The 20,859-nt window shown below is 40.5% G+C and overlaps 4 protein-coding genes across 6 annotated transcripts; 2 read left to right on the forward strand and 2 right to left on the reverse strand.

The window, feature by feature from the left end:
* The first annotated feature begins 650 nt into the window (after window positions 1-650).
* ube2g1b (ubiquitin-conjugating enzyme E2G 1b) lies at window positions 651-5,457 on the forward strand. Its single transcript, XM_084486248.1, has 6 exons — window positions 651-872; window positions 1,412-1,514; window positions 1,603-1,700; window positions 3,676-3,854; window positions 4,286-4,393; window positions 5,072-5,457. The coding sequence occupies exons 1-5, from the start codon at window positions 830-832 to the stop codon at window positions 4,370-4,372; spliced, it is 510 nt and encodes a 169-aa protein (XP_084342374.1). The 5' UTR covers window positions 651-829; the 3' UTR covers window positions 4,373-4,393; window positions 5,072-5,457.
* A 2,337-nt stretch (window positions 5,458-7,794) lies between these two features.
* On the reverse strand, window positions 7,795-10,755 carry arpc3 (actin related protein 2/3 complex, subunit 3). Its single transcript, XM_084486490.1, has 7 exons — window positions 10,667-10,755; window positions 10,139-10,238; window positions 9,732-9,808; window positions 9,339-9,407; window positions 8,781-8,907; window positions 8,192-8,286; window positions 7,795-8,072 (listed from the first exon to the last, which is right to left on the reverse strand). Exons 1-7 carry the CDS (start codon window positions 10,670-10,672, stop codon window positions 8,010-8,012), a joined length of 537 nt encoding a protein of 178 aa, XP_084342616.1. The 5' UTR covers window positions 10,673-10,755; the 3' UTR covers window positions 7,795-8,009.
* Window positions 10,756-10,881: 126 nt separating this feature from the next.
* gpn3 (GPN-loop GTPase 3) lies at window positions 10,882-14,174 on the reverse strand. The gene is made up of 8 exons (XM_084486541.1): window positions 13,954-14,174; window positions 13,681-13,789; window positions 13,349-13,516; window positions 12,854-12,978; window positions 12,392-12,507; window positions 11,983-12,079; window positions 11,649-11,777; window positions 10,882-11,181 (listed from the first exon to the last, which is right to left on the reverse strand). Exons 1-8 carry the CDS (start codon window positions 13,999-14,001, stop codon window positions 11,116-11,118), a joined length of 858 nt encoding a protein of 285 aa, XP_084342667.1. The 5' UTR covers window positions 14,002-14,174; the 3' UTR covers window positions 10,882-11,115.
* Window positions 14,175-14,565: 391 nt separating this feature from the next.
* Window positions 14,566-20,346, forward strand: rnf170 (ring finger protein 170). Of its 3 annotated transcripts, none has more exons than XM_084486192.1 (7): window positions 14,566-14,617; window positions 15,500-15,666; window positions 16,339-16,414; window positions 17,337-17,448; window positions 18,105-18,178; window positions 18,512-18,643; window positions 19,030-20,346. In XM_084486192.1, exons 2-7 carry the CDS (start codon window positions 15,524-15,526, stop codon window positions 19,297-19,299), a joined length of 807 nt encoding a protein of 268 aa, XP_084342318.1. In that variant the 5' UTR covers window positions 14,566-14,617; window positions 15,500-15,523; the 3' UTR covers window positions 19,300-20,346. The 3 variants fall into 3 exon arrangements, with proteins under 3 accessions (XP_084342318.1, XP_084342319.1, XP_084342320.1); XM_084486193.1 differs by having other exon boundaries at window positions 14,582-14,640; XM_084486194.1 differs by lacking the exon at window positions 14,566-14,617 and adding an exon at window positions 14,735-14,943.
* Window positions 20,347-20,859: the final 513 nt, after the last annotated feature.

The following is a 20,859-nucleotide window of genomic DNA, read 5'->3' on the forward strand; positions in this document are numbered from 1 at the left end:
CCTTCAATACAGTGGCAATACAATGTGCTTCTCATAAATAAAAGCAAAAGGATAGTAGGTGATATACTACAATAATAAAGGCATGCGAACTTGAAACTGATCCTACTAAGTTCTGTTTAGTTCTGACTGTTTTTTATCGGATAAAAAACCCTGCTGTGAATAACGCTGTCGGGAACACGCGTAAGCGTGAGCGTCATCACTGCGAGCCGTCTCGTTATCACCAGGGCCATGAACGTGCCTTAATAGATAGATCATCACCCCTAACACTAGTCTCACGCGGGCACAGCATCCCCACACAGAGGGCACTAACACAAGCAACGTATGACTATGTTTGTCATACATCAAGGTTTTTTATTCCCTATTGCCCTTATACGCAAGCAATTGCATTTGAAAGAAAGCAAATAAATGACAAGTCACATCCCATTTAATCGAACAGTGAACGTTTTAAATCATCATTCCGTCAGGTCAAAATGTAATATCCACACAACAATGTCAGGTATTAATGTGTGTGTGTTTTTTGTTTTTTTATTATACCGAAGGGTTGCTCATGAGGCTTTATATAAATGACGTCAGCACTAGGCTCCTCCCCCGAGTGACAACCCCACGCAATATCCCGGAAGCTCGGCACAGGGGCGCATGCGAGAAGTTTTGTTTGGCTTGTCGGTGGTTCCCTCATTTCTTGTAACTTGAGTTGTTGCTGAGATTCACCGTGAGCCAATAACAAGGCCTGAGAAGAAACGTGGACGACGTTGACTTACCTTAGCCGAGTATCTACATTAAACTGTACTGACAGTTCGTTTTCTCATAGAACTCAACTCGTTAATAGAAAATGACAGAACAATCAAATCTGTTACTGCGTAAACAACTCGGAGGTAAGTTAGCCTGCTCGTCTGTAGTTTAAAGGTTCGCCGGCGTGTCAGATGAGCAACCTGCCACAGTGACTTACAGATTTTCATTTTGTGTGATGTCAGATCTTGGTTTAGCGAATTGTAGCTTAATCCAAGTAGCAACATTGGTGTCACGTAATGCTAGCCATGAGGCGGCGTCTGATAATCGCATGTCAAAACGTCCATTATGTCACACATGGTGTGTGTGTGTGTGTGTGTGTGTGTGTGTGTGTGTGTGTGTGTGTGTGTGTGTGTGTGTGTGTGTGTGTGTGTGTGTGTGTGTGTGTGTGTGTGTGTGTGTGTGTGTGTGAGACCCGGTCTATGTTCGGGCGATTTCACCAATGGCTCAAAATAGACGTGATTCTTTTCGGCCCTGCAACACAACAATTCACATAACGTCATAACTATAAAGGTTGTGAATCATTTTAAGCCCGTCAGACCACACGTAACACATCAGTCATAAAGGTGACAGCAAGAATAAAATGTCTATTTTCGTATTCATTTTTAATGTGCTATTTTTGCAGAGCTAAACAAGAATCCAGTGGAAGGCTTTTCTGCAGGTCTCATCGATGACGATGACATATACCAGTGGGAGGTCGTTGTTATCGGGCCACAAGATACACTGTTGTGAGTTGAATACTATAACCAAGTCGATCAGTTGTAGTCATATTCTTCCCTATCTTCTAACCCACAACAAACCCGTTCTTACTTGCAGCGAGGGCGGTTTCTTCAAGGCTCACTTGATATTTCCCAAAGATTATCCTTTGAGACCGCCAAAGATGAAGTTCATAACGGAAGTATGGCATCCTAATGGTAAGGATAAATTCTCAACACATAGTTGTTAGTTTATATACCTGTAAAAAGCATTATCATTTATCATCAACATTTTATGTATTAGTACATTGGTACGTACATATTACTGTTTATTAGATACACCAAAGCCAAGCATCATAGGAAACTATATATATATATATATATATATATATATATATCCTCATACATCCTCCATACATGTTACACACAAGAGTTATTTCTTCGAGGTAATGGGGCCTGACCCAACCATGACTTTAAGGGTCAGCTGCTGGCTGTCAGAGAGTAGCCTACAGTATTCCCATGTAGAGAAGTCTTAGGTATTCCGATGTATAGTAGAACAAGGTCTTCCCATGTAGAGAATAGCTTTAGCTATTCCAATGGAGTGAATGGCTTTAGCTATTCCAATGGAGAGAATAGCCCTAGCTATTCCCATGTACAGAATAGCCATAGCTATTCCAATGGAGAGAATAGCCATAGCTATTTCAATGGAGAGAATAGCCTTAGCTATTCTCATGGAGAGAATAGCCTTAGCTATTCCATGCAGATAGTAGCTTTAGCTATTCCCATGTAGAGTATAGCCTTGGGTATTCCTGTGTAGAGTATAGTCTTGTGTATTCCCGTGTAGAGAATAGCCTTGGTTATTCCCTGTGTAGAGAATAGCCCTAGGTGTTTCCAAACACGATCTGATATCGCCGTGTTGCTACATCATCAAAATAATATTGCTCCAGGACCATTGTTGCAACTGACCAATGACGTTGTTGTGATGTCATATTTTATGAGACCAAGGAAAAATACCCGAACATTTTCACTCGAAAATATAGTGTTCCCATGTAGCGCTAGCCCTAGGTGTTCCCATGTAGCGCTAGCCCTAGGTGTTCCTGTGTAGGGCTAGCCCTAGGTGTTCCCATGTAGCGCTAGCCCTAGGTGTTCCTGTGTAGGGCTAGCCCTAGGTGTTCCTGTGTAGGAATAGCCCTAGGTGTTCCCATGTAGGAATAGCCCTAGGTGTTCTCATGTAGGGCTAGCCCTAGGTGTTCTCATGTAGGAATAGCCCTAGGTGTCCTCATGTAGGAATAGCCCTAGGTGTCCTGATGTAGGAATAGCCCTAGGTGTTCGCATGTAGGAATAGCCCTAGGTGTTCGCATGTAGGAATAGCCCTTAAATAAATTGATTTGTCATCTTTTCTTGACGCGTTAGAGTAGTGAAAAAGTGCTCAACGGTGCAATAATGTCGCATTTCCACCGGCGGGTACGCTTCGGCCCCAGCATGCCTCAGCCCAGTAGTGAGGGTGCGGTATAGCCCAGCTCAGTTACGACACTACCCTTATGGTAGGGCGGGGTTTAGCTACGGTAGCATCGTGATCTCATAGCAGCCCGATAGCAGCCCATAGCACAGTGTAGCCTGCTAATAAATCCAAGGAAAAAGAAGAACGCGCACAATTTCTTTTGCCGTTGTCCAGAAATACCTTGTGGATACTGTGTTTGTTTGTTATTATCCCCCTGTCGCACGGAAGTGACGACTCTGTCGACAAATCAACGGACAGCGTGTGTAGCTCAAACTTGCCGGCAGCCTTTCAGGTGTCTCAGTACCCAACGGAGGAGTACTGCAAGACGAGTACGGCTCAATGCGGCTCAGTCCGGATCACGCCCACTTTTGGCAGTGGATACACGACCCGTGCCGCACCTTTGCAGACTGAACCGACCCGCACCCTCCAGTGGAAATGCTCCATAATGTATAAACAGAGGTGCCTCAAAGGCAAACTACCTATAGCCCAGTTAAACATTTAACCATTTGCTCTCTAATGTTGAACTAGTAGGGCGATCATGACCCACAACCCACGTGTCACGACAACGCCTCACATCATTTATTAAAATTGTATACAGATATTAATATTTGTATTCCTAACAACTCTTCTAGGGGTAACTCAATCGCTGATCGATTCCAAATCCTCCCCCTCCCTTTTTTGTTTTTCAAACAGTGGCCAAGAATGGTGATGTATGCATCTCTATCCTACATGAGCCCGGAGAGGACAAATATGGCTATGAGAAGCCAGAGGAGCGCTGGCTGCCCATTCATACTGTGGAGACCATAATGATCAGCGTCATTTCCATGTTGGCCGACCCCAATGGAGACTCTCCTGCCAACGTGGATGCAGCTGTAAGCACCATCACCGGTCATGCTCATGGATACTGGTGGAAGTAGGATGCTTTCTTAAGTGGAAGGCTTCGGACATCTTCCAGTCAGCCACGCAGAGTAACATGAAATAGTAGCTAGAACTGGCTGAACCATCATTCATCCATAATATGAATATTTAAATATTATCATTTAATATTTTGCCACATTATAAGACACCGCCCTAAAAGTCCCATTCACAGCAGTGGGAATATATGAAAGAATTGGGATCCAATATAAATGGTCCATGAAACTATGTATAAAATAGTTCCCATTAGAAGTGCACTTCTCAACCAGGAATCCAAAGGGTTATAAGTCTACCGCTGCTATTAGCAATTGTCACAGTGTATTTTATGAGTCCGAGGCTGCTATATGGCCGGCCGTTACGTCATGTTGTGCTCTGATTTCATTTGCAGAAAGAGTGGCGGGAAGACCCGAACGGAGAGTTTAAGAAGAAGGTAGCGCGCTGTGTGAGGAAAAGCCAGGAGATGGCTTTTGACTAGAAAATCTGACCCGAGAAGAAGGTAGGCACTCCTCAATCCATACTCCATGCCAAATTACACTAAAGGGCCTCATTTTACCACCAGCTGTGAGGTTAATGAACCAATTAAAACCCAATGCATGTTTGGGACGTCACAAGCGGGTGTGTCCACCCAGATGTATAATGGCCAGTTCAGGGGTTAAGGCCAGTTCAGAACAGAGGTTGTTTCAGAAGCTGGTATGTACCAACTTGCAGTGATTTTGCTGGCTTTTGTGTGGCACAATTGCATCGTCTGGAAGAGTTGGTGGTTCATTGAAAGACAAAACACAAAATTCAAGGACTGTATTTCACCTGTAAATGCAGTAAACGCTGTGATATTTCCACTTAAATTAAATTGAGTTAAATTGATGCACAATTTCCCCTCTTAAAATAAGTACCATAGCTTAGTTTTGGTATGCAGAAAACAAGTCCCCTCTTGTCTTCCATCATCCGTCATTTTTAAATAAACAGGAAGATACTTCAATACATGACGAAACCACCCTCCGCGATTAGACGAAGTTCATCCGTTGCAACATTCATTAAATAAGGAAACTATTAATGTACGTATGTAAAAGTGATTAATCATAATAACGTATCTTGAAGTGTGCCACAATAGGTGAAAAGGAAATACTGTACTTCCATCAATAATAAGGATTGTAAAATGTATGTTTTGTATTTTCAGGATGGAGCTGACTGATGAATTGCATTAGGGGTTGCACTTAAAAGTCATCGTAACACCCCCTCGCAGTTCTTCTGAATGGATGAATGAACGGCTAACGCCCGCACACTAAAATAACACGCAAGGATGTCTACTTTTGAAAGCTGTGAAAACTCAAGTACCATCGTGGTGGTAAACACATTTATTTAGATATTTTAGGTCTTTTCTTTTTCCATTTGCCAGTATGATATCCATTGTATAAGAAATTGGTATGTGAATGACACCGGATTTAATATTAACCTCTATTGTTAAATCGGTTTGTGTTGCGCTTTCTTGACACGATTTTATTCCCCACATTTCCTAGGCTAACAATATGGAACTGTCTTGGCAATAACTTCCACATTACACACTTTAAAGTAACAAAGCAAAGCTCCTTTTGTGCAGTGTTAGTTGAAATAATGTCCCCTAGCTCTGAGAGAGAGAGAGAGAGAGAGAGAGAGAGAGAGAGAGAGAGAGAGAGAGAGAGAGAGAGAGAGAGAGAGAGAGAGAGAGAGAGAGAGAGAGAGAGAGAGAGAGAGAGAGAGAGAGAGAGAGAGAGAGAGAGAGAGAGAGAGAGAGAGAGAGAGAGAGAGAGAGAGAGAGAGAGAGAGAGAGAGAGAGAGATTTGGGTTGGTTAGTATTCATCATATTTTCAATGTGCATTTCACTCAAGCTTTGTTGTCAATCTGAATCGGATTCGACCGTTGAGCTTCGGCTAAAACACAGGCCCCTTCAGTCCTTGCGGTGACGGGAGTTATTCAAAATCTGGTTTGCAGTGAACCAGACCACAGGCAGAACTGATTAAATAAGATATAACTTGACATTCCTTCTGATTGTTAAGATAATGGTCACATGACATATATTTTCAGAAAGTGTTCAACTGGGTATTCTCACGCTGTATGTGACGATATGACTGCATTTGCACAGTTATTCATTATGTATTCAGTCAATTAGGCTCATTCATCGTAACATTGTCATTAGCATTGGAGAAAAAAACAGAACCTTTAATTGCTTCCTCCTTTTTATGACCTGTGCAAATACTGTTACGTTGTATCAACTGCATTGGGTGACAAAATAAGTAATATAATTACTAATACAAATTATTTGCTCAAACTTTTACAATTAACCATAAAACATTCTAAATGGAACCGAATATAACATTGTTTTATCATTTCATGTTATGCAACTCTGCCGGGGGGGGGGGGGGGGAAGGGGAACTCCCATTTGATTATGCACAGATTTGCTAGACATTTTGCTATGAGACTTTCTAAACTATTTATTTAGATACATGAAATGCATGATTGTTGTTTGGGTATTTTGTTTTCAGTCTGCCGTGCTGAGCCATTGTTGATGCAATCCTGATGTGTGTAACATTTCAGAAGTTTAGAATCTGTGTTTTTCCCACAATGCTCCTGTTCCCCTCCCACCTCGCTGAGGGTTCCTTCTCATGAGGAGCATACATGTCCACATGCTGCCTTACTTTGACTCCCTGCAAGCGGGGTCTGAAATTTTCATCTGTGAGCATCTGTGGCAGTTCTGAGAAGGCATGAAAGTCATGACCATCCTGTAACATTCATATAATATATCTATACATATCTATATATGTATATTATTTGATGTATACAAAAGAATCCCCCAAAATCCATGAAACAATTTGCCCACCTGTCTTGTGTTTTCATTTCAGACCCCGCATGAAAGATGAGACAACTTGAATTTAGTTACATTTGTATCAGAAGACTCCTAATTTAAGTCTGAAAGACTTGTTCGTGACTAACAATCCACGAGCAAAAAGCAAATGAGCTCAAGCATATTTTTGTGTAATATAAATATTTGAAAACTATCCCACGGTGTGTGTGTTCCTTTGATAAGCCTAACGGACGTGTGTTTATGCCTTGTGTCAAAGGCTACGTCCCAAGCCCTACATTAATATAACATAAATATGGAAAATCTTGCATCAATGACTTGAATGGGAAAGCTATAGTCAATTGATTTAAGGTGTACGATCAGTCACTTCGATGAATTTATTAATTTATTTTGTCCTGGTTAAATGGGAGTCTAATTATAAGTACTTTGTGGACAGATATCCTTCACTACAAGGAGGTGGTTAAGTGTTGGTCCGTGATTGCTATATAAGGATAGGCTATACAGGTATAACTTAGTAGCATTCAGTGAGAGGGTGATTGAAGGTACATTAAAGCATTAAGCATTAAAAGTGGAGAAATACCATAAGTACATTGACAAGTGTTGCATATACTGTGCTGCCATCTAAAACGTTAGTTTCAGCCAACATGTACATTCAATGCATTTCAATATCCTGAATATCAATATTCTGATGTTTAACCAGCATTCAACTACCTAGTCCCATTATGCGAGTACTTGGTATCCACTTTGACTAATTACACTGTACTTAATGGTACTGATGTAATGGTGGTGCTGAAATGCACAACCAATTTTATGCACAAGCTGTTTTGAGTAAAGGTTTATGTTTGCAATGGAATAACATTGATTTATTTGAGCGTGTTTCAATTGTGAAAATAAGCAATAAATCTGGATATGAGACGATTCTTGATTTAACATTCGTATTCTCATGTGTCATGTTCTAATCTGGGCCTTTGAACCTCTTTGTTGTAATGTGCTGACTATTATTTTCCCCACCAGTGAACACAACATATTCACCTGGGTGTTTTCACACTTTATTAAGCACGCACACACCTAATATGAAATTCAAAACCCAATACTTTTCAGATTTATATGATTGCTTTATTCCATTAAGCACCAGCTCAATATGATTAACAACCAGATGAGTGAAGGTATATTTCTGGACTCCATTAAGTACAAAATCCTCATGTCCGAACATAAGTATTCAAAATAAAGAAAAAGTAATCCATTCTTGCACAAGTAATAAGACACAGGTTGAGGTCATTTACTGGCCAGGGGCAGACAGACTTTTGTTCATGAACTGCCTCTTGACAAAGCACACCCACCACTGAAAACAAAAAAACAATTGTTAGGCAATCGCAGACATTTAAAAATAGAACATGTCATCTTTTCTCAAAACGTAAATACCAAATTGCAGGAATGAAGTTTGAGAGCACAATTTCTCACCTTGCTTGGCTTGTCTGTCGCGGAATCAAACACACGGTCACATAACCTCAAGCCAGTTTCCTGGCGAAGCTGCTGGAGGTAGGATCTCATCGTCTCTGGAAGGGAAATAGACAATGTGTTCATGGGCAGTGAAGAGTAGATCATAGTGGTAGATGGCTTCATAACTTACTAAGCCATATTTTTACATGGGATAACCGGTATTCATATTTAGATAAAATATATGTTTTAGAAATAACAAGGGTAATACCATAAATTACAGTTGATTTGTGGGATATGATCTTTCTAAATTGTTACTCCAACAAAATAGGCACTCGCTCGTTTGAATTGAAAAGGATTTTGGATGGATGCTTTTCTCCCTCTATTCTCTAATTGTAAATTCTAATTGTAAATTGTTACTACAGTAACAACAGTTACTGTAGTAACAGTTAACAGTTAACTAAAATGTATAAAACGATGCACCATTTTCCTTACTTGGCACAACTGCTCCAACAGATTAAACAAGTACAGATTCATAATAATAGCTTCTGGGAACTAAATGACAAATTTGTATGCCTTTTGATGAAAAGTTAGCGATGATGTCTCTCCTTACCATCCTCCTGTTTGTTGGCGGGCTTGGCGTACATGGCGTTCAGAGGGAAGCCAGGCTCTCCAGGAATGGGGAAGGCGGTAATGCCCAGGGTGTACATCTCCTTCTCCCCCTGGCCCCTAGAACTACACTGGAAACACAGGAATACAACACTTAGATCCCTAACGTCTCACTGATGAACTGCTGAAACTAAGATGCGGAGTGGTGTTAACAGACTAAGGACAGAAACGTTGAAATCGTGGCAGGAATTGTGTTATTTCCAGTTTGCGGCCAAAGGGTTAATTAGACCCATAATGAAGTTTTCTCTTGGTTTACTTGTAGCCCTGTAGTTGGGTCGGATCGCATTCACACCTAAATCTAACCGAATCAGAGTTCACTTGGAAGTGGACGAGACCCCCGTTTTCAAGCGGACCAGAGTTTGTTTGTTCCGCACCCACCCTGAGATGGAATAAGCGTTCTCAACACCCTAAATGAACCCTGCTAGCAAGGGAAACGCTCTAGGGTTCAATTAAAAAGGACCAAACCACTATATATCAAGTTAATTTTGTACTTTTTATTTACCTTCTGTAGCTTCTTCAGGCATTCGGAAATGTACAGTGTGACATAGATCAGTGTCCTGTCGGCCTCATTCTGAAAGAAAAGAGTACAAAGGAGAAATTATTAACATGAATATATGAACACGTGAAATATGCAGTAGGTAGCAATCTTTTCAGGTCTATAATGAAATAGCATGTGGTGCAACATATGGGAGCCAAGAGGGGACTGAATAGTTGAGGGCAGCAGTGAGACAAGCTGTGGCATGTGGAAGAACATAACATGCACGGGCCTAAAGCAAAACAGGCAGAGAGAGGTCTGCTGCTAGATTTTAAATTTTTTTTAACCTAAACTTGTGTGCAGCTACAAATATATATAACTTATCCTGAATGAGGCAGTATACAATAACAGTTTACTGACCTTAATTTCGTAGTTCTTAAAGAAGACGTTGGCTTTGAAGTAGTAGATGGCCTCATCAATTATATCGGTATCTTTGGCTGGAAAAAAACAACAAGAGGTTGAATACCGCTACAAAACAAATAATTGAATTTCATTGGATAACCTTGAACTTGTAAACGGGTAACTAAAAATACACCTGTGATTGAAATGGATACGTGGATATGCCAATTCAGAATACGGTAGTAAGTTTTGCATCATCGGTTTGCAACTAACCATATAAGGAAGCAGAAATGCAACAAGGAAATAAATATGACGTTACAAGCGCATTCAAAATATCATCAATAATACGAAACGAATGCATACCAAACGAATGAATTCGTTTGGTACAGTAAATATATACTGAAAGATAAGAGTAAAGCAAGACCTACTCTCTTTTGCAGCTGGTCCTTTGAACTGGGTTTTTAAGGGAAGCAAAGCCATGTTCCCCACCAGTTTGGTATCACCGTCCAACAAACCTGAATGATACGCCTGGAATGAAATGCATTTCATTGTCATGCATGTAATTGTCAGACGACATATTATTGTAACGTTAATACTCGACATGATATAAGACCGTGTCAATAACAATGTTGTGGCATCAACGGTAGCAAAAAAACAATGTAACTCATGTAATTGCAATACGCTCATGTGCTAATAATTAAACACAATTGATGACAGCTATTAGTTCTCGCTCTTTGACTTGTTTTATCGAAAAGGTTACACGGCGATGTACTGTCAAACTCGCTCGTTCTAGTTTCATCATTTTGGGTTGCTAGCAAGCTAGCTGGGCTAGCAAGCCTGTCATCTCAAATCAAATCTCCACTTCATCACCACAGGTCTTTATTGTTATTGGCACAATGATCATCTTCGATCTATGAAATGGAAAACATAGCATTGACCTTGTCATCGTTACTTACCGGCATCTTGACAAATATCAATCGTTCTGCTCGGCGAAAGAAAATCGACAGCGATGCAAGACGCTGCTTCCGCCTATCCCACCCTACGGCTTAACAGGAAGTAGACTCGTGTAGAGAACCAGAAATACCACAAGAGGGCGATGGTGGGTAAGTGACGATGAATGGCAAAATCATTCGTCTCATTCGTCAAAAATCATGAACACGTCACAACATCATCCAGCAAAAATAATCTGTGCATATTTATTTAAAATCACATACAAGTCTTAAACAGGAGAAATAAAAGTAAATGCTTGAAGATAAATAAAAACATAGACAACTGATATATACAAAGAGGGTGTCATTTGCAGCATTGTGGGAGTCGCAGAGCATCTTGTTGATGTGAATCAATGCATTGTGTTTTTGATTGACCCACACATGCATATCTCTGGTACAATTATTTCGGCATCCTCTCAACTCCCCACGCTGTCTTGAAATAATTCATCCTGCTGCTGGTTTCCAGAATCTTCTTCCAACTCCTATGGAGAGGTACAGAAAGAAATAAGACCGATTTCAGTATATATATTAGCAGTTTATATTATAGAATTCATCCATAAAACCATCCATTTGTAATAAAATATAAAATCCTTGCAAACATACATCCTTATCTACAGAATCACAGGTGCTAGATCACAGATCCCTGCAACGTAATGGTACCATGTTGTGGTACTTTGTTTACAGCTATACTTCAGATTACCAGAATTTAGGGCTGGCCCGAATACAGAATTCCAAGCTTTGGATAATCGTTGCAATATCTCAAATTGGCAGTTTCGATGGAACAGAAGTATTTGAATAATGTTTAAATGTCCAAATACTAAACTAACAAAGAATAACTTGGTTATTTGAATATTCCCTCTCCTACCAAAGCACTTTTTTGTGCTTATGCTACAGGCCAAGCTCCCACATAGGAACACATCAGATCATGCCACTTTGCACTATACCACACCTTTGGCTCCTTGAACTCCAGGTCTTCTCCATACTGAATAGAGAAGTCAATATTCTGCAGAACTATATTGATTCCTTCCTCATCGGAGCGGTCAAACGGAAGAAATCTCACCATGCTATAGTCATCAATCTGGTGAAAAAGAAAGACAACCGGCAAAAGAATATTTCTCTTTAATCCAATACACTGATTGTTTTCTAGTGTTTTGGATCAAATAAGAACATAAACCATAGTGTAATATTATAAGGAGATCAGAGTAAAAAACCGACAAGAAGACACCTCCAGTATAATAGATGTCAAAAGCCAGGAAATCGTAGTTTGATTGAATTGAACTTACCAGCTCACAGATAGCTTTAGTGAGCTTATCGAACTTCTTGCTTCTGAAGCTGGCCGAGTTATCTTCCATCATTGAAAACATGTCTGGTTCCAGATATCTGATAGTGAAAGACAAACCATTTTAATCATTGTATTATGAAAAAAGACGGATGAAGGATGGATCTATACATTTAGGTGTCTATAATTAATATATAGAATTAGCCTAAAGAACCAAGTCTTACTTCAAAGAAAACATATGGAAAGCATGGCTTTTCAAAATAATCTTCCCAATGTGCATTGTGCACCAGCATTGTATGTAAACCTGCTCCCATCATTAATGTTCAATATTCTACAATGATTTAAGATCAACCGTCAAAATTGGTAGGCCTCTCTTTTTCTTCAAGGGAAAGAAATCTCAGAAAGACACCCACTTCTCTATCTCCTTCTTGGCCTTGGGGCTGAGCAGGTCCATCTTGGTCATGATGTTGACCTGAGGGATCTCCAGAGACACCATAGCGCTCAGCGCAGCCATCACTCCAGAGATGAACTGCAAACAAGAAAAACAAAAACGTATTGAAATTCAATATGTTGCTTCACATTGTGCCGATTAGACAGAGTAACAAGGTTTCTCTGGGGTGAAATGGGGTTACGAAGATGGGCTTTTTAAATGGCTGTTAAGAGAAACCTTCTCACAATCAGGTTTCTAGTGTATGTGTGTTTATCTTAACACTGATTGATAAGAAGCTTATAGTTTCATGTGACTATAGGTGACTCGAATAACTTGAGTTTCGTACTAGTACTTATTACTAATTACTAATTGTTAGTACTAACAAAAAAACGACAATATATATATTTAAGAACATATAACAAGAAGAAAAAAAACATGGTATAACCTTGAAGGTCTCCACCATGAACTGCGAGTCCACCAGAAAGACCCCACACACACGGAACTCCCACTGCTGCAGTTGCTCCACCAGCTGTTTCATGACGGGCAGATGTGTGTAGAGCTCGATCTGACCTGCAGAGCACAACCACACTGTGACGGCGCATCTCTGGTGCCCAGGGTGACATCGATAACCATTCCAAAATTTCATGTCAAGCCATGAAACTTGATCCCAAAGTCCAAGGTCTAATCAATGATTCAAATAATATAATACCATAATATTATTTTAATATAATAAAAATAATAAGGTGCTTCTGACTCGATTAGAAGAGGTACATTTTGGTTATCATCTGAATAAACCTTTTTGTAAATGTTGGTTGTCAGATAAAGGGTGAGACAAAAAGAAAGTAGTAAAAAAGTAAATAAGGGACTCAAATCTACACAGTAACATGAATACCTGGTCGACTGTTATAATTTCTATTACACATCAAATGTAGGACGCTACCTGGGCAGTCAAACAGTATGTAGTCATCCTCGACATGACCCAAGTTCTCCTCTAGCCAGTCCAAATTATTGGCCAAGTACTCCATGCAGAAGACCAAACCTCCGTTTGGGCCGAACCTGAGAGACGGATCTTCCATCACATCATCTACCTGTATCAGCTCACGGATATCTACAATCAACAAACAACAAACAAAACATCGAGATGTACAGAAAAAGTGTGTTTCTAGTTTGAAGAAATAAGCTACATTGTGACCATTCTGTGTTGAGTCATCGATTGAAAATGTAAACATGTCCAGCATAGAGCAGCAGTTGATATGATCATCTCGATCTCACCTGCCATGACAGGATAGCTGAAATGTTCGGCAGCGGGGTCAAGATTGACCACTTGAACAGAGCGATTGATGGCCTCTGCATGTTGTACCAGAGTAGCACAATATGTACTCTGAAATGCAAGCATACCGTAGCACATCACATCTTCTATTCTCTATGTGTTACATAGTATATCTTGAGTAGAGCCATTCTGGCGGGGAATGCATGCATTTCCCACCATTCAACTCAACTTTTGTTGATAAGTTAGCAAATTGCTATCTTTCACTTCATTCTTACCTTACCACTACCAGCCGGCCCCATCACTAACTGTGCGTAACGAGGCATTTTGCCTCTCGGATCCGAACCTTTACAGTGATGTTCACCTCTCCAAGACGGGGAGAAAAATATTGTTACACAGCAGCAGCACCCACGTTTGGATAGCTATTGCATTTCTTCTTCGTCGCCAGATGGATGTAAGGATCACTGAAGTGCACACTGCCCCCAGTTGATCTAAGTGGTGAACTGCAAATTGAAGACGTAAACAAATCAACAGATGTTTAGTTACTTTGATGTTCTACTGCTATGGCTTACTGTAATAAGTGCGTTATTGGCATCCAATGTCTTCATAAGATTCACAACGCTTGGAACTACATACAAATAAAACATACTGCATACAACATAGTAATGTAGCTACTAATGTAATTAGTAATGTTAATTAATTGTAATTATTTATATATTTTTGCTGATATTAATGTCACTGGCTGATCTATAATGTTGTTTTATTTGGCATGCAATCACGTAAACAAACTTGGCAACAGACTGGCGGTCTGCCACGGTCGGTCACAGAGACGCGCACATTCTGGTCGGACGGCCCATAATTCATTGCGCGACTACGAAACAGAAGATAATGGTGACGTCAGGTTGGGGGATCCTGGCTTCGGACTATACGGAAACTCAACATGTATGTATGTTTTAAAATGCAAGGTACGGCTGTGTTCGTTACAAATAATATTCTAAAATAGATTTACACCCACTTAGGCTCTAAACGCCTAGGGGTGGTTCGGTTGTTTCAGCGTTTAATAACATTAATTAACATAACTTTAGGTCGAGACTGTCGCATATATTATACGTTATTCATATGGTTCGTTTAACGACAGGCTATCAATAGCAACGTACACACCCGTATTTATGATCTATTGTTCCAGCTTTACCTGTATTGTAAACACTGTTCTAAGCCTGTGAAATTAGTGCAGAAGAAGCTTGGCGTGAACGTCAGAAGCTCATTTGGTGAGTGAGTCAATGGTACTGGCTAGTCTGTAATCAGCTGTTAACTTACCTTGACCGCCTGCCTGTCTCATAATGTCATGTTAGTAATGTCAAATTATATTACAGTACCATTGAAACGTTTATATAATAGTTGCTATTCTTTTTGCCATCTAAGGAGCTAATCATTAATGAAATCATTCATTCAAACGTTTTGGGAAAGTAATTCAAGACATGACAGGCTTCCAAAACAGAAGTAGTTGACAGCAAGGGTTCAGATTGCAGATATGTGTACTAGGTTGTTTGTTGTCAGCAAATATAAAGGTTCAAAGTGAATTTGTGCGGAAAAGGGAGTGAAACAAATTACTTGTTACGCCACAATGGCACCAGAAAGCTATATCAGCTTCTTCAATCGTCAGAGAACATTGTGGTCTACTGCATCATGTATTTGTATCCACAAGTTTTTCAAGCATTTGGTTTATAAGTTTTTACTATTTATTTAGCAAAAGAAGAGCTTCATGCATTACATGTATTACATATATACATTGCTCCAATAACACAATCCTTCCCATGTCTTCAGTGGTGTTGGATATGAGATTGTGATATGGAGGACGGCCATTGTGGGGGGGATCTGGAATACATGATCCAAGATGAAGACACCCTTATTGAGGGGGTCAGTAACCAAGTGCTATTTGTGGTGGTGCTCAGTGTCGCTTTCCTTGGAGGCTTACTGACTTTACTCTGCAGGTATGGTATTAATGTTTTGGGTTCACAATTCTTTCATTATTTTCCTGTTATCTCAATGTGGAGTGGCTTGGTAAAGTGGCTTGCAAGATAATTTTTTAAAATGCTCCAGCTAATGTATCTGTTCTGAATAGCCAGATCCAGAAATCTAGAACCTGAGCCAAGGTATTTAGAACAATCACAACACAGTGTTTATGAAAAACGTATCCCCTCGATCATAAGTAAGGCAGCCATTGGAATGCATAGCATATCTCTGTCATGATTGGTTGAAACACCTTGGATCTGTTTCTGTATTTCTAATTACTCTAAATGTGCCATCTAAGGTACATAAATCATGCAATACACTCTTGAGAGATTATTCTGTTATTCAAACAGCATAGGCCTTCTGAAAATACTTTTTGACTCAAGTTAGGACATATGATCATGAAGCATGTCTAGCTTCTGGTTTGTGGTGTTATTCTACCAGATGCATGTTTCATGTAGGACTTCGATTTTAGAATGTTGAAAGCTGCATTGAGTAAAACGATCATGTTGCTAGCGATAGCAAATGAGATTACAGCAGCATGTCCTTTTTTGTCCTTTTGTCCTTTGTCCTTTTTAGATTTAAAAATTCATCTTATTTTTGGAAACCATCAACCTATCAAATGAGACATTTTTGCCCTTTGACCTTTGCAGAGAGGAACATCAGGACATTCATCCAGAGAACCAGGAACACGTCCGAGCCGTCAGAGAACAGCTTCAGTCTGAGCAGGTGAGAAAACCACTAAGTCATCGTAGTCACAACAAAAATACTTTTTTTTGACTAAATATTTGTGAATAATTTGTTAATATTTGCAACTATATTAGCCCATTGTGTGCGACTGTGTTTCTGCAAAAACCTCTAGCATATGTGTTTGGTGCAACCCCAAGTAGCGTTCCACTAAATGCTCCTACCAAGTATGGCTTGCTTTTCTCTGGGCTGCTGAGCCTGTCCAGGCGTCTCTACAGCTGCTTCTTGATGACTCTATTTGTCTCTCCTGTTGCTATAGAGGATGACAACAGATAGGTATCAGGAAATGTGTGTTAAAGCCTGATGAGTTGTCATGTCTTCATTTCCAAAATTGAGTTCCCTACCACTAGTTGGAAATATTATAACTAAACTTGAGCATAAAATCTGACCACATGATGCGTTACAATGGTTTAGTTGTATTATGAGATGGCCTAGCTTAAGTGAAGCTCACTTCAACAGGCTTTGTCACTGTGTTCTGATGTACGTCCATATGTGAATGTCATATAGTCAAGTCAAGTGATGTTTTTGATCAGGTTAGAAAGTCAACAACATTCTACATATAATTTTATCTTTTTTTGTGAGTTTGTGCCCACTTTTTTCATTATGGTGAAATATCATAAAAGTACAATCCAGCCCCACAGCAGTGAACTCTAAATGGGAACAATGCATTCTGTCATTTCATCACAGCATTCCCGCAGCATTGATGCAGAACAAAGAAACAAGTCAATACATCCACTAACAGGAATATTCACTGTCATTGCCATACGGCAATGAAGGTTCAATGGCACTCCCATGATAAGCATATCATCAACATGTGAACTTTATTTTAGCGCCCTCCCCTTGTTGCACGAAGCCTGTAATAATTCCACTCTGTTTTTAATGTGTTATTCCTCTGCTGTGACAGGATGAAAACCCTGCTGAAGCCAGGCAGCAGTATTACACAGACATGTCCTGCCCAGTGTGTCTGCAGCAGGCAGTGCTGCCCGTAGAGACCAACTGTGGACACCTCTTCTGTGGTGAGAGCAGGACTCATTCTGGACTCAGGCTCCTTAAATGTAGTCTTTTGAATAGCACTGTTTGTTCTGTTAATACTAAAAAAAAACTAAAAAGTCCCTGCAACATAGGAAATATTTGGACATGGTGTAATTAATTTGGTACTTTTACCAGGGAAATGTGTAAATGCAAAATCATTCTTTGTTTGTATAATTATGACATGTGCAAAACTTGGCAAGTGTTATCGAGAAGGTAAACAACTATTTACAGGTAGTAGGCTAAGGATTGAGCGGTAAAACTTGAATTGAAACATTGATATAGTCCTATCTGTAGTTCAAGTTCTCTTCATAGCATTTACCAGGTGGCCACTAGAGGGTAGCCGATAGCATTTGAATTGCACTGCATCTCTAATATGACCCTAATCAATGGACATTTATTAGGAGTCATGTCAAAATATCTTCTGCCTATCATTTGTACGATCAGGCTCTACTTCAAATAAGGGAATTTTTCATATCATCAAAAATGATATGGTATTTATGTATGTAATGTGTTGTATATGCTGTGTATGTAAGTGTGTGTGTGGCGTGTGTTTGTTTATTTATTTATCATTATCTAAGAATAAATGTGAGTTATTTCGTTTATAAAGAATATAAATAAACTATGTTGTGTTGTTTTGCAGGTCCCTGCATCATAGCTTACTGGAGGTATGGAACATGGCTGGGTGCTATACACTGTCCCATCTGTAGACAAATGGTAAGGGTTGTCTACAGGTATGACCATCATTTTAACGTTGCATTTCTTAAATATCTAACCTGTATTCTTCTACAACTTCTTTAATTCACCTCCATAGAACTACAGCAAACCACAACTTAATGTTTATTTACTGCCTTATTTTTTCGTCATCAAATTGCATGGGGATCTTTCCAGAATGAAAATACGAAGCCACCTTGCTTCAAGCTACACTGCATATACCTACACTCATAGCGATGACCCCCTCTTCATGGCTGATTCCATAGGAGAGCTCGGTATGACACAAGCACCAATCCTCATCATGTGTCCCCTGTTCCTCCCTCTCCTTGTGTCCAGGTGACGCTACTCTTTCCCCTGTTCCAGGAGCATGACTCCCCCCAGCGGGTCCAGGACGGGGAAGCCGTGCCCCAGCTCATCCACCGGGATGTCAACGACTACAACCGCAGGTTCTCAGGGCAGCCCCGATCTGTGAGTACCCTGTGGCTATGCTTCCTCCAGGGGCCGATATGATCAGTGCCACTAGGCGATGGCACTGATCATATTATTTATATATATTGTATAGATACTAATGGGACACAAATCTGCTGATGATACATCTCTAAACAGACTGTTAAGTCAAAGTATTAACACATTTGTAAAAGTAATGACCATTTTACATTGAGTTCAAACACGTGTCTGCAGGCAGAGTGAGAACCTTGGGGTTCAAACCCACTACCTTTCGGCTTAGGATCAAACCCCCAAGCCACGACACTATCCCGCCCCCCCCCCCCCCCCCCCCCTTTTAAAAAAGTAAACCGGAGAAACACGGCATAAAGACCAAACCTATGCACCTTGTGGCTTTCCTTCCCTTCCAGCTGATGGACCGCCTGCGAGACGTGCCAACCCTGCTGCGCCACGCCTTCAGGGAGCTCTTCTCCATGGGCGGCCTGTTCTGGATGTTCCGCATCCGCATCCTGCTGTGCCTGGTGGGCGCCCTCACCTACCTGGTGTCCCCGCTGGACTTCCTGCCCGAGGCCCTCTTCGGCCTGCTGGGCTTCATGGACGACTTCCTGGTCATCCTGCTCCTCTTCGTCTACATCTCCATCATGTACAGGGAGGTGGTGACGCAGAGGCTCAACGGCTGAGCTGGGACGCGGGGGAGACGTCCCACGGTCGATGATCTCGACGCACCCCAACACGGGAGGGGGTGGGGGGAGAACTTCAAGAGAGACTGGAAGAATCCCAGCGGAGTCTGAATCTCTTTGGACTGGTTATTATTTTGATATTGGTTCGATTTCTGAGAGGCTGGTGTTTTTGTTTTGAGGGATTTGGAGTTTGAGGGTTTTTTTGTACATCAGTATGTACAATAAATGTACACCGATGCCACAATACCTAGTGTTGTAACGTAGATGTCTGTGTCAACAACAATACTGCATTGTAATCCATTTTTCCACACTGGTCATTTCGATGCTTGTATGATCCATAAAGGACAGCATGTTGGACAACAAGGCAAATACTGAATGAAACCATATCGCAGCTGGCACATTGTATTTTTTTATGAAAATGGATTTATTGCAATATAAACTAATGTGAATTATTCAAATTGTACTTAACTTGAATTTGGCATACTGGCAACATTCTTGTTTAAATGTGCTAATCTCAACAGGATATGTGTAGTGTGTTTGGTGCCTTGTTCAAACATTTTTTCTTGTTTGAGATAAACAGTCACTGATATTACACTGAAATTAAATAAGGCTGCTCTCTGTTGCTTTTTGGAATGTAAGAGCAGACAAACTATTTCAGTGATTAGTTTCAGTAAAAGGGTTGTGTTTTGACCTTCACCCAGATTACCAAAATGGGTAAAGAAACTGGACTGGTTCTGTTTGGTATCCTGATGTTAGTGAATTGGAGAGGGGGAATCATTATTTGCATGATTATTGTGCATTTATTATGGTCATTATTAAACAAATAAGGGATTTCTTACCTAAAGTTTTGCTGGCAACTGGTAGTGCATTGCATTAATTGAAATGCAGCTGTTTAGTTTCTTCGTTTTATATGGAAAATAAAAACTTAAAGACCGGGTAAACCAAATTCAGTATTTTTCTTCTTATCATATTAATTAGGCCTTAAATGTGTCCCTCAAAACATGTAAAAAATATTTTTCCCATTCATCATTTCCTTGAGGAGCTAGGCCTCAGAGAATGTTCTGTGTGCAGGTTTAAAATGGGCGGGTCTACATCGAAGACCGCTTTACGTAAAGCGGTCTTCGATGTAGACCCGCCCCCTGCTGCCCTCTAGGTATAAATACATTAACCGCGCACTAGCATTCTGTGGTTTCACCCGTCTATGGTTTTACCGCTCACGAGTCTGGTTTGAATTGTCAGTTTGCAGCTAGCTTGCCCGTTATGCCTCTTCAACCTCGTTGGTGCATCTTCCCTGGATGCCACAGTGGGAAACGTAACGTTAACGGTTCGTTTACTTTATTTAAGTTTCCGACCGAAGACGGTCTCTCTCCGGTGATGGGCGTGGTTTCCTGGCCTGCAGCGCACACGCCCCCACCGTCCTGAGCCAGGGATTACTGCTCATTTTTCATCAACTTTGAAGCATAATTTTATATACTTCGCGATTTTTTTAGTCCTTCAAATTTGGCAGGGTGGTTAATAATATATTTTCCTGTGGTATTATAAACTCAAAACCCATAATTA

This window comes from Micromesistius poutassou, assembly GCF_964030765.1.
Source record: "Micromesistius poutassou genome assembly, chromosome: 22".
Lineage (NCBI taxonomy): Eukaryota > Metazoa > Chordata > Actinopteri > Gadiformes > Gadidae > Micromesistius > Micromesistius poutassou.

What these genes read in the sequence shown, in the direction of transcription:
- arpc3 (XM_084486490.1), bottom strand. An exon ending in GCCTGAAGAAGCTACAGAAG is followed by an intron (nt 8,908 to 9,338) that starts GTAAATAAAAAG and finishes CTGTGTTTCCAG; the next exon opens with TGTAGTTCTAGGGGCCAGGG. An exon ending in CGACAGACAAGCCAAGCAAG is followed by an intron (nt 8,073 to 8,191) that starts GTGAGAAATTGT and finishes TTTTGTTTTCAG; the next exon opens with TGGTGGGTGTGCTTTGTCAA.
- ube2g1b (XM_084486248.1), top strand. Translation starts at nt 830, where the DNA reads ATGACAGAACAATCAAATCTGTTACTGCGTAAACAACTCGGAG. An exon ending in GGGCCACAAGATACACTGTT is followed by an intron (nt 1,515 to 1,602) that starts GTGAGTTGAATA and finishes TCTTACTTGCAG; the next exon opens with CGAGGGCGGTTTCTTCAAGG. An exon ending in GGAAGTATGGCATCCTAATG is followed by an intron (nt 1,701 to 3,675) that starts GTAAGGATAAAT and finishes TTTTTCAAACAG; the next exon opens with TGGCCAAGAATGGTGATGTA.
- rnf170 (XM_084486192.1), top strand. Translation starts at nt 15,524, where the DNA reads ATGGAGGACGGCCATTGTGGGGGGGATCTGGAATACATGATCCAAGAT. An exon ending in AACAGCTTCAGTCTGAGCAG is followed by an intron (nt 16,415 to 17,336) that starts GTGAGAAAACCA and finishes CTGCTGTGACAG; the next exon opens with GATGAAAACCCTGCTGAAGC. An exon ending in GTCCCATCTGTAGACAAATG is followed by an intron (nt 18,179 to 18,511) that starts GTAAGGGTTGTC and finishes CCTTGTGTCCAG; the next exon opens with GTGACGCTACTCTTTCCCCT.
- gpn3 (XM_084486541.1), bottom strand. Translation starts at nt 14,001, where the DNA reads ATGCCTCGTTACGCACAGTTAGTGATGGGGCCGGCTGGTAGTGGTAAG. An exon ending in CATACTGTTTGACTGCCCAG is followed by an intron (nt 12,979 to 13,348) that starts GTAGCGTCCTAC and finishes TGTGCTCTGCAG; the next exon opens with GTCAGATCGAGCTCTACACA. An exon ending in CTAAAGCTATCTGTGAGCTG is followed by an intron (nt 11,778 to 11,982) that starts GTAAGTTCAATT and finishes CTTTTTCACCAG; the next exon opens with ATTGATGACTATAGCATGGT.